The following is a 12,873-nucleotide window of genomic DNA, read 5'->3' on the forward strand; positions in this document are numbered from 1 at the left end:
GATCCAGTAAATGTATTTAATGTGAATTTGAAATCCAGTAAATGTAAAGCCAGTAAATTTGATATCCAGTTCAAAAGCCTCTCATTTTCTGGCAAGGAGAGCTAGTAAGGCATTGAGTTACTTGCAATACAGTAAAAAAAATATATAAAAATTAATAATATTTTTCTAGGAAATTTTATTTTTTTGAAATAAGTAGGGACATGGGAACTATCACACTCTGTGAATGACTGCTCATAATATATTTTTCAGTAAAATACTTGTGTGGATTGTTTTTACTTGATAGTGTACTTATGAAGCTGTCTTGTTTCCATTTGGAAAACAAAACAAAACAAAAACAAACAAAGGAATAAGCCAGAGAGGTATGGATAGAATATAATTGCTGGGGTGTGTGACTTCTTTACCTTGGTGGTTCTTACTGCTTGAGTGTAACTGGGGATGCCTGGTCAATCAGACTGTTTCATTTCTCTTAATCTTTTGACCTTTCAAATATGAAAAGCTTGGTTTTGGTGAAGAATCAAAATTTGGAAACTGTTTGTTGCAAAGAAGGCGATTGAGCCTGAGGAGTTGGGTCACTGACCCGGGGAAGCTGTAGCTGTGGGGGTGAGATTTCACTGCCACGGAGAGAGCCTGACGTCTGGGGTGTTTCCCAAGTTGTGTTAAGTATTGGGAAGATGACCTTCTGATCTGTGTATCTTACCTTGTGATTGTTTATTATATTTGTGTCTTTTATGTAGCTAAGTATTTGCATGCTGAACTTTTCTGTACTAGACTTTACTCTTGTCTGCCTTTTGCAAAACTGAAGGGTATTTTGAAAAAGGCATCTCCTGTTTGCCTTGTCTAGCTTACAAAATGGACGTGCTGTGAGCAGATGTTGTTTTCTGAACTATCACTTCACTGCAGTGGGGTGAAATGTTTTCCAGTCAGTTCCAGCCTTTTTCCCACCCCTCACAAATCCTATTGATTTCCAAGTTCAGTTGCTCAGCTTGCTGCCCATGGAAATTGCTGCTCTGTGCTGCATTAAGGACGTTCACAATACCTGGGTGCCATTGTGGGCGAGTCTTGTCCATGAAATAATCTTTATGCGTTTGGAGACTGGTAATTTGTGTTCAGGACCATTTTTAGGAACGTACCTGTTTGAATCATAAATAAAGATTTTAATGTTAAATGGTGTCCTGGCATGTATTTAATTTGACTTATGAAGTTGTAGCCTACAAAAAAAAAAAAAAAGGATTAAAGAGGGGAAGATAAGTAAACAAAAAAATTCCAGTGTCGCAAGTGAGAGCCCTGGAAATATTACATGAATGTAGTTCAAGTAGATAGTTGCCCTGTCTTGTATCTGTATAGTTGGATACAGAGGTCTGGCTTAAGTGAGGTCCCTCCACATCCAGAGCTAAGAAAGCATAAGTGAACTTTTGCCTTAAATCTCCATGGCCATATTAGCCTTAAAGGTTTGTCTTTGCTGGTAGACTCTACCTTATCATGAAGATTGCAGCTCAGATGCTTGGTAACCACGGGGTAACAAGAGCTCTGTCAGCCAGGCTTTCTGCAGGGTTTGTTGGCGCTAATACTTCAGCTCAGTGCCATGAAGAGATGACTTTTGGAAAAGGCTTCGCTCTTCACAGCCTGTGCCCATCTAATCTCTCAGGTAAAACTCATACGGGAGAAGTCCTGACTGCTGCCAGAAGGAAACCAGTCCCAGAAAGTCCTTGAAGGAGAGGAACCGTCATGAGCCGGGCTCTGCTTGGACCTTGGCCTGGCCTTGTTCCCAGGCAAGGCTGGATCAGGCCTCTGCTATCTGCTCTCCCTTTCGCTGAGGACTCTCTGTGTAGCCTTGGGGAGATATAATGCTGCATTAGTTGATCAAAGCATATCTGTAAACTTTTTTTAACAAACATGAAAGCTAGAAAATAGATTAGCTCTGTCTCCTCCTCCATCCAAACCCGAATTTCTTTTAGAAATAGGCCACGTGCCCATCATCGTAGCATTGCCAAATGCTGGGGAGGATGGGGCCAGCCTGGGAGTGCAGCTCCTTTGCTCCCAGGGCAGCAGGACCACGCTGGCGTCATGTGCTGGGAATGCCATCGCAGCTGGTGAAATGTGTGACAGTGCCACGCACCCCACCGTGGTAGAAATAAGAATATGATCTCATGCTAGAGAACCCAGTTTAAAACAAAAAGAATGTGAATTGTGTTCAGTTAGAGGAGTTGCATTTTAAACCAAATAATTTTTCAAATTACGTATGTTTATCTGTTTCCTGAAACAAGCCTGAAATAATTTGAGTTGTTTTAAGGGTAGGGAATAAAGGGATTTTCTTCCTTCTCTGTGTCCTAAAAAGCCCTAAAGCAATCCTTTTCCTGGTTATTACCAGAACATTTAACACTCTATCAAATATAGTGTGTCTGGCTGTATTTAAGTCCTTGGCAAGGGCACTTTGTTCTTTCTGCATTAATGTCAGTAAATATATATATATATTTATTTTTTTTTTTCTGGAAAGTGGAAATGTGCGATCTGAAGATTTTAGAATAAAATAATTAAATTACTTAGAGTAAATTATTGGTTTACCATAATTTTAAATGGGAGTTTTAATGTCTATCAGTATTAAATGAAAGGAAGACTTAACCCTAATTGAATACAAAGATGGACAATGTGGTACAATTTCCAGTCTGTTGGCATCCTGTATTCTTTTTTTTCCCTCTCCCATCCAAGCAAGGGTGTCAGTAGTTAATTCAAGTACTTCTCACGAGCACTAGATTATCTAGGAATAGTGAAAAAAGTTGTACGTTACTGTGAAAGGCAGTTCTGAACAAGACAGGTTTGAAAAGCAGACTTAAAATAGTTTTCTAAATTTGTAAGAATTTTTTTCTTTTAAATATTTAGGTCATGATTTGTCTTTGTGACAACCTGTAATGAAGCCTAATGTTAGACTGTATTAATTTCAGAAACTAAAATATTCATGAGGTACAGAGTTCTGAAAAAAGTCAGACCACTGCTCGAAGTGAAGCCGTTAGCTGAGAACAAGAAACCAGAGTTCGCAAAAGTGATAAATCTGCTTTTGACATCAATAACCTCTTCTGCAGATGCAGGAGGAATGTTTTGTTCTCTTTGTGTTATGTTGCTTACTTTTAGTATGCAGAAAACAATTTGAAAACCTGATAAGAAATGTAACTGCAGAATATTTGGTGGGTGGGTTATATCCTACAAATAAATGCTATTGATTAGAGGCGAAATTTTCCAATTCTTAATTCTCCAAGGATATGCTTATGAAATAAGACAAAGCACAAAGTATTTCTAATGAAAAATTATGGATTTGTAGCTATTGATGTAGTCTCAGTTTTAGTAAATATTTCATTTCATAAATGGAAAAAGTGTTTTATTTGCTTATGTATTTGTAAAGTTTAATAGTATTTTCAGTTTGATTTTTAAGACCTTATGCATATATGATTATAATTTTCATTAAAATGCAGATTATAAGAAATTGTAGGTACAAAGTTAATGAGCCAAGTAAATTTAAGTATCACTTGTCATTCTAATATCAAATACATAATTGAAGAAATGTGTGCTAACGTAAGTAGTTTCTTAAGTGTTTGTATAGTGCTATCTCTAATGTAATGTTAAAGCTGCATTTAATTGTAGATCAACTAGTGGCTGATAGTCTTCATGGTTTCTTGCTAGTGTGGAATAATATTTCTCTAGGAAAATAACTGAAGAAGTATGCAACAAACAAGATAAAATAAAAAAGGTTTGTAATGCGTTATCACAGGCTGACATCAGTAACTTTTAAAAGATGTTTTTAATCAGTTTTCTTGCCATTTAAATCTGTTCTGACTGCAAGTAAATCTTTTTGTTTACTTGCATACAGCATAGTTGAAGAATCCAGTGGAGACATCCAGTTTTTTTAAAGGCAGTGAAAATATGTTGAGCTAAGTTCCTTTCTTTACAAGTTTCTGTTAGGCTGTATCTCCAGCTTCTTTACTGGGCGGATCCCATGGTGTCACTTCTCTCAAAATGTCCTTGTGTTAATATGATGCTATAGGTAGTCTTCTTTTGTCCTGGCTTTTGTTCACGATTTTTTTTTCTTATGGTACAGACTGATCCCAGCATAATGTGGAAGAATGATAACTTGTTAAAACATTTTCTATTGATTTCTATGCACAACAGAGCTAGCACAGTAAATTGTAAAGCATTTACATTGATAGACCTCTTGTGGGGAAAATTCCTCTAATTTATTGATGTGTCAAAAATTTCCTCCATCTTCCACTTAAGCACTATTGGAGAAGATAATTTTTAACTGGTTGATATCTGAATAGAAGCTCATCTACCATCTGCTGGGGAAAAAAACAGTAAACTGCTGGTTATGGCCTGACAGCCACAGGCAGGTCAAGGGCACATGCTTATAATTTTGCTACAGTGATTGCTGACTAATTAGCCACAAGGAACTTTCTGAGAATTTTCTGTTAAGATAATTTTCTCCTCTCCATTTCGTTAATGAATACAGTGCACACCTCTGTGAGGCTTTGAGTGATGATTGCTATTATGGATTTATCCTTTGAAATTCTGCTTCTAATTTTATATTCCCCATCTTCAAATTTCTAGTGGTAAAACTGTAAAAGGACAAGTTATTCCTCAGCAAATGTTGGGAAACACAGTAATAAGATTTTATAAATACTGAACTACAACAGCTGTATTAGAGAAGGGAAAATACCGTTCACAGAAATAACCATCTGTAGTCCACATATAGTAAAATAACAAAGATTTGGATTACAGGGTTTTTTAATTAGAATGGTTTTGAAGCGGTCTGCTCTCACAAGATGATGCTTTACATTACCGTCACTGTGGTAGGGACCACAGATCACCTGTCTCGTGGGTTCCCAGTGCAGCCTGGAGTACAGCACTGGGGGATGTGTGGGACAGAGTTGTCCTCTTCCTGGTTCCTCCTACACACACATACCTTGTGAGGACATGGAAAAACTAATCTGGTCTGTTCAGATTACTTACTGTGAGATGTACCTGATTGTACCGAACTAGGCCATCTCCTTGCAGTGTTAATCACTCTTATCTTAAGTACATGCATTAGAATAGGGATTGAACTGAAAAGTTGTCCTACCTGTTCAGAGATTGTATGCACATGTACACATGTAAGCTTATAGACAGGCATGGTATTGTTCCTATAACTATCAGGTTTAAAGATTAGATGTGATTTCTTGTTCCTCACAATCAAAGCTTTCCAGCTGAAAAAGCATATATGGTGTTTGCACTTTTATCCTATTATGTATACTTTTATAATAAAACACAATTAGAGGATTTGAAATAATAAAGGACATTCCTTTAGTGTTCAGCTGGCAACTAGTTTTTATTTCTAAAACTTCAGGTAAAGCAACATGCTTTTAGGGTTCTAAACATAGTTAAAAATTTTTGTCTGTTTTTTCCCTTACCACACAAAATAACAAGATTAAATAGGATAACATTTTTTTTAGGCCTTAAATCCACTTGCTTCTCACAGTGGAAAACTCTAATCTGGTCAAATCAGGGTCTACCAGACTAGTGCAGTATGTACCAGACTTTATGATAAGCTGTTGCCCATATGTGTTGTCATTGTCCCCAGGAGACAACCCTGGAAAACTGCTGCTGTGTTTCAGGTATGGTACAATGTTTTGCATTAGAAAACTGGATGGAGGAAAGATATTTAGTCTGTGAAATACTGTCGACACTAATCTTTTAAACAAAGGAGCTTGGTGTGGCGTTGTCAAAGGAAACTAAACCTGCTGTTTTATTTTCCCATTGTTCTCTTGCACAGAGGATTTTTTGGTCTGTAAACGACTGCTGACATTATGCCACAGAAGTTGCTACAAGGAGAGTACTCGGTACTTTCCAGATTCTGCATCTAACCCTGGCAGCGGTGTCATGGCTGCATTCCTCTGTTTATGTACCACAGTGAATTGCTTATGTTCATTTTGTAAGGTTTTAATTTTAAACCTTGGACGGTTGTCTCTCTTCCTAATTCTTCTTTTTCTCTCAGTTACTGTCAATTCAGACAGACTTTATCCATCCAAGGTTGTCTGGCTGACTTCTGTGCCTTGAACTCAAAGATGCATGAAATGAACCAAAAAGGGAGGGCAGGATTTTGAAGATGGAGGAGATGCCTGCCACAGAGGGATTTTTTTCTGCACTGTTAGAGTTTCAAGCTAAACAGATGGCATTGCGAGAGGTGAAGCGGAGAGGTCATTTCAAAGTTAGTGTTAGTGTGACTCCCAGGGAGCTGCAAGAAAATAGTTTAAGTAACTCAATTACTTGCATGAGATACCGGTGATGATGTGGGCAGAAGGGGAGGCTGCCAAATGTGTACCAAGTGACCTAGACTACATCTGACAGTTTTGCAGAGTTTGTGGAGCCTGGAAAACACCGGCCTTTATGACTGGAAAAGTGTTTCTGGAAGTGTAGCGTATTCAGTGTTATTACCTGCTCGCTAGTATGCTGCGTCAAATCCAGTCTGTAATTCTCCCTATCTAAACTCAGCTGTGGGATTGTGCTTTTTGTTTCCTTTTTCTTTTTTGACTAAATGCAACCCTTAACTTTCTCTCTGCTGGTGGGTTCTGCTGCACAGTTTTTTGTGTGCTGGGGGTGGGGAATTCCTGTCTGTCCATGTGTGTGTTTCATAAGGCTCTAGCAGCGATGCCGGAGTTCAGAGCATTTTTCAAGGAATGTAAATACTTGTACCAATTAATTTCAGGAAAAGCGCAGAGAATTACATACTTACTGATATCTCTCAAGGACGGAAAGCATTCCTACCAGTTGAGCTCAGCTCAGGCTTGTTGGCACAGTCTGTCAGAAGAACATCTCTGTGTGCAGGTGATGCTGCCGTCTCACTGCCATCCTTTGCCGTGCTTTCGATCCTGTGGGTTATCTTTAATTTCTGCCGAAGACCACTGCTGGAATTTATTGTCGCTACAAGGTTTAGATTTTCCTTTCTGATGTCCTGCAGAGTGGTGAAATTCAGGGACAGCTTTGGCCAGGACTGTAAGATGCTGCTTTTAATGAGTACTGTGTCTAGCAACCAAACCTCCAATGTGCTAAGTACTTTACAGACATGAAACACACAGTATACACACTAAAAGTTTTGGAAGTGCTTAATGTATAATTTGATCCTGCTAATTGTTGCTCCAAAGAGGCAACATACAGGTTGAATAAACTATTTTTTTTTCTTCTTTTTTTTTTGCCAGTCTTTCCGGACTCAGTATCTAATGTTTCCACTACTTAATCAGCTGCCATGGTCAGAGCTGGACAAGACAACATTAATGTCTGCATAACGCAAAGGTGGAATATGTTTAATGAAGTCATTCTTTGGGGAGGGTGCAGGAAATGCCAAGCCTCTATTAATTTTAGCTTTTTAAATTTGTATTTTAGTACTGTGTAGAAAACAAGTGAATAATATAGAGCTTACTTATTTTGAAAACTTATAGATATTAGACAATGCAAAAATACAGGTAGTTTCTTTTCCGGGGGGGAGAGAAGGAGGCGGGGGAGGACTGTGTGGTTCCTCCCCCCCACCTCCCCCCCGCCAAAAAAAAGAAAGCTATTAATTCTGGGAGGTATTTTATTTTCTACACCATTAATTTACAGTTCAGATTTATGTTTTCCAGCAGGTAAAATCTACAGAAAATAGTATGCATTTTAATATGTTTCTTTTATTAATAGTTTGTCATTTTGCTTTAGCCTACATACACTGAAATAGTATGGAAATCGTTCTTGTAAACAGCGTCCATGTCCTGCTGTTGGCTTTGCTTCAGATATTTCCTCACATTTGGCTAAGTTCAAGTAATAAATTGCTGAAAAACTGGAAGGCGCTCTGGAAGCAGATTAATCATCTGACTCAGTATTGTCTTTTAGTTTGCCACAAGAAATCTTTCCAATCTATGAGATCATGGATTAGCCGGTTGGAAAATTTAAAGAGAGGCATGAAGAACATTCCGTCTTTTTGCTGCCTTTTCTTTGAAACCTACAGAATCTCAGCAAAGCATAAATGACAAATAACTCTTCTTTCCAAGCTTTACTTCAAATATGTATTACAATGAAAAATCAGGCATCTGAATTGATACCTCCTTGTTTTATCTAATTTTGGACATTGTAGGTGGCATTTATCTCATGAGATGTAGCTTTACATCTTTGAGACTGATTTAGACTTGCATTATAATCCATGAAAATAAATTAACACTTGTAGAATGTGATTCACTTCAGATTTCTGAAAACAAGTTGCATAAATTTCACTTTAAGAGTCCTTTTTCTTCCCATGGAAAAGAAAATAGGCAAGTATTAATTCTAACATGCTACCAATGTAGGTGATGCAATGTTCTGTCTGTCCATGGGCAGAAATGGTGGCAGTGACTGATAAGTAGATCTTATGCTTCAAGGCAAATCATTGGGATTCATGGTCTCCTCCAAATGCCTTTCAAGCTAGTGAACATCTGTGGGGTTTATGACAGCTAGATTGCAAAGAGGTCACCCAATCTAAATATATTGACAATGTTAAAGAAGTAGTATGTATTGGCAGAATGGTATTCTTATTATATTGTACAGCTGTGTGGTAATGGTGGTGTATTATTGCTGCAAATTTCTTTCTATGTGGATTCCTTTTAAAAGCATGCTTTTTATTTCCTTGGCTTCACCTGAAGTGTTTTCCTGATCTTTACATCTTTACTATGAAGCACTTTTCCCTCAGCTACTGTAACTGCACAACCAAAGCACAGTGGAACCCCGCTACTGTGTGAGCATACACACGGACCCTGTGTGGGAAGATGTGTCCCCAGGCTGGACCCCTCAAGATCCCACCTTCCTCCCAGCCCCCCGTGCTCCCCTGACAGCCCCCTGTGCTTTATCCATGAGAAAATGTGGAATTAGGTGCTATAAAATGTACAGTCACTTTAAATTTAATACTGGCTTGGGAGCAATAATAATAAGATGACTCTACTTGGAGAATAAATTGCATTACAAATGTGTGCTAAATATTTCCTTGCAAATGTTCTTTGCTGCGAGGATGAGCTGTGTACTGCAGAGGCAGATCACAAGTTAGGCAAAGAATAGAGCTTTTACTCTTGTGGGCAGAGTAGGTGACATCTATTGTGACTTTGTTGTTCTTGTTTGGTTAGTTTATATCATTAAGTAGTTTTTTCATTTTCTGATACTATACCACATCGCTTGTTTGGTTGCATTGAAGTTGCAACTTTATTGCTCAACACACTCGAATGTAATGGTCTCAATGGCAAGAACATTCAGTCCTCTCCTTGCATAGTAAACAGGTTATGCTTATTTTATAATTGAACTTTGCATTCTTCAGGAGACATAGTTTTATTATATTCTCTGTCTCTTTTCTAGCTTACTTGTGTATAAACACACAGTGTGGAGTCTGACTGGACTCCATGAAATCTTCTCTGCAGTTGTAATCTTTCTGAGAGTTGTTTCAAATGTCATACTTTTATGCATCCTTGGAAGGGAACTGCATCCAGTGTGGTACCCACGGTAAAAAAAGCAAGTTGTGAATGGCAGCAAGGCTGAGGGTTCTGTTCCCGAGGGCCGGGAAGGACGGTGACAGCAGAAGGTGCGGACGGTGTGTCGGAGGAAGGGTTTGCTGGTGCTTGCTGGCCAGTGAGGGGAAGAGTCCCAACAGCAGCTGGGAGAATGGGCAGGAAGAAAGGGAGATGTCCAACATCATCGTTGTTAGTGGGAGTGATTGCTTTTGGGACTCTAAATAAATGAATGCCACTGATTTACTACTTGAAGATTTACATTTAGGCAAAATTACTGGTTTTAGACCCTTAAAAATTAGTGAAATCGATACTTTAATGAGGATGTTTCCTTTTACAACAAGATCATTTTATCACCAACTGATTTCTCCCTGGGTTTCCATCTGCCCTGAATTTGGGACTTTACTATTTCTTGTTGACTGCATTAAGAAGAAAACTATGCCTTGTCATATGGAGTTTGGCAGGATGGCTGAAGTTCGAATTTGGCTCGTACTGGTTAAATCAAGCTTTTGATTTGGTTGCCTATTGTCCAGTATGCTAATCCGTGTTATTTCCAGCAGAGTTAAAGTGTAAAGTCATTAGAGCAGCGTGGGCCTTTTGTTTGTACAAGGGAAGGTTAAGTTCTGCAGGCAGCTCAGGCTGCTGCCAGCACGGCTGCTAATCGGGGTTTGGGGATTAATTACCTGTAGCAGCTGCAGGACAGAGTCCTGTGCTGAGCAGAAGTGTGATAGAGGCCAAAGTTTGGACAGCTTTGCCACGGGGAAAGGTTTAAAACATTTTTCAGGAACTTGAGTTCTGGTTTAGTTTGTCAGTACTTACATTACCACCATATTCAGCATAATAATGTTGATATTTCAAATATGCTCTGAAAATCCTATAACAGAATTAACAAGCAACTTAAACAATATTAGCCTGTAGCCATTTATGGACTATTGGTATTGTTATAGTCTTTGTTTCTGAGTTGTTTCTAATTCAGCTTTTGGTAACCGCAGAAAGCTGTTGGGGGTGGGAGGGTGAGGAAGCCAAAACGCAGTTTATGAACAGATTCTGAAAACATTTTGTATTGGGGTTATTTGGAGATGAATAGATTTTTTTAATTTTTTTTTTAATGCAATTTTTCCCCAGGCCTTCATAGTAAAAGTTTGTATGTATTATTAACATTTTTGGGCATGCTTTTGGATGCCCTCAGAAGCTGTTATTTTTCTGTTTGAAACACTTTGTTTTAAAATTCAACACTAGTCATTATGATGCACAAGGCATTTAATTTGCATTTTATGCCGTTGTACAAAAGAAGTGGAAAACTGGTTTGGAATGGAGGAGAATGAAGTACACAAGAAATGAAAACAAATACCAGCTTCTTCACAAAGAGAGGTCAGCTTTAACAGAAGAAATATGTGCTGTTGAGTTGTGCTAGGAATGAGGGAGAAGTCAATTATGATTGTAGATAGTAGCATAAATGTCCATTTTTGCTAAAGTATAACTTCTGAAGTCTTCAAATGGAAACTATAATCTAATTATCACTTGACTAATATTACTTAAAATGATCCTGAAAATTAATACCCAACCTTTTTAATTTTAAAATTTTTTTTAGATTTCAAATCCACTAGTTAAATAAAACCTCACAATTAATTCTCTTCAAAAACAGCACTTCCCCCCCACCCCGCAATATATACTAACTTCAACATCTTTGCCATTGCTTTTGTTTTCCTTTCTTCTTCTTTTTCCAAACTAAATATTGTAAGAAATTACAGTGTTTCTACGTGATGGGAGCTGGAGTGGAACAAAAGTAATCATGTAGGAAAAATATTCTTGTTACTGGTTTTGTGTGGAAAGAATGTGTAGCCTTCATCAGAGTTGTAGGCTTTAAGCTTCTGTGGGTTCTTTCCAAATAATGGGTGAATTGTATGCAAAGTAATGACCCTTTTAAGAATTTGCAGGCTAGGAGTACAATTACTGAGTAATTCTGAATGCAATTAATGTTCCTATTTCAGTCAGAGAGAATGTTCTCATAAAGCTGCTGGTACAAATTAGGGGTTAGCAGATGGGGTTAATATCTATTCTTCTGTCTGTGGAGGATAATTTGAAAATTGTAAGCCTATCTGTTGTTTGTATACATCTAAGGTATCCGTTCTATTACACATGTGGGAAAGAAAAGTCCAGAAGGGCGTGCAGCGCATCGGAGAGGTCGGCTCTGCACCTGAGCACTGGCCAATGCCAGAGGGTTGTGTTGAGCAGAACAGTGAAGGGTGATGGTTGATCACTCTGGTTCAGACCCGTGGATGATTGATAATGGGGCCCAATTAACACTAAGTAGCCCTGGAGCCAACCTCATCATCACATCGTACTTAAGTACTCTCTTTTTATTGTTTTTTAAATTTATTTCCATCTCTTCCTTTTGGTAACTTAAAAACTTTCTTCCTCAGTAGGTCATCAGCTCTGAGAAACACCTTGTTTTTTGCTGCAGCCAGTTGAGCCTGTTATAGAAGGTGTTCCTTGATGTTCCTTTATGGTTACAGATTGTTGATAATGCATCTTTTTCTGCTCTTTTACTTAGATGACAGTGCCTCTGCTGCAAGCAGTATGGAGGTAACGGATCGCATTGCCTCTCTGGAGCAACGTGTCCAGATGCAGGAAGATGACATCCAGCTGCTCAAATCTGCCCTTGCTGATGTGGTTCGACGTTTGAATATTACAGAGGAACAGCAGGCCATGCAGAACAAGAAAGGACCTACCAAAGGTTTGCGTTTCAGATATATGTAAAATAGGTAGTGCAATTCAGTGAATGTTTGATATGTATTAAAACAGGCTATTCTTCAGATATCTGAAATGCTCAAAATCAATAAATCAAACTCAAAATAAAATATATTTGAAATTTAACCCATGAAGGAGAACACATAAAAATATAAGTGGTTAAATCTGTGAGCTTCTAAAGTTTCCATGAACCAGCAAAGCATTTCCATGTTCTCAGTGCTTAATTCACTCCCTAAGTTTAACCACGACTACCACTTCCTGACTTTTCATCAAGATCAGTTGATAAACTCTTTAGGGAATGCATCATCTTCTGGGAGTGAAACTCCTAAGAGCTTTTCTCTGATAGAAAACATTAATTAAATTTAAATAAAGTGCAATTTTAATGTAATTTAAAATGTCTTAAGTGTCGTTGGATGGTGCAGGCATAGCCAAAGCCAGAGCTGCGAGCTAGCACAGAGGTGATCTGACCGAGGAGATGGTGCAACACCAGCTGCTGAGGCAAGAGGGACAGGTAGAGCCGTGGCTGGTGCCTGACCCTGTTCCATCTCAGCAGATCCAAAGCCAGGAATGTGGCGCGAGTGACAGATGTTGCCGCTCACAGCGTGCT

At 38.5% G+C, this 12,873-nt stretch overlaps 1 protein-coding gene across 9 annotated transcripts in view; it reads left to right on the forward strand.

Moving 5' to 3' along the window:
- EML1 (EMAP like 1) overlaps nucleotides 1–12,873 on the forward strand; it is a 128,410-nt gene that overhangs the window by 62,745 nt on the left and 52,792 nt on the right. For all 9 annotated transcript variants that reach the window (XM_071809642.1, XM_071809637.1, XM_071809638.1 and 6 more), the window contains exon 2: nucleotides 12,070–12,252. In XM_071809642.1, coding sequence (XP_071665743.1) covers nucleotides 12,070–12,252 — 183 coding nt within the window. The remainder of the gene's footprint in view (nucleotides 1–12,069; nucleotides 12,253–12,873) is intronic.

This window comes from Patagioenas fasciata, chromosome 5 (genome assembly GCF_037038585.1).
Source record: "Patagioenas fasciata isolate bPatFas1 chromosome 5, bPatFas1.hap1, whole genome shotgun sequence".
NCBI lineage: Eukaryota > Metazoa > Chordata > Aves > Columbiformes > Columbidae > Patagioenas > Patagioenas fasciata.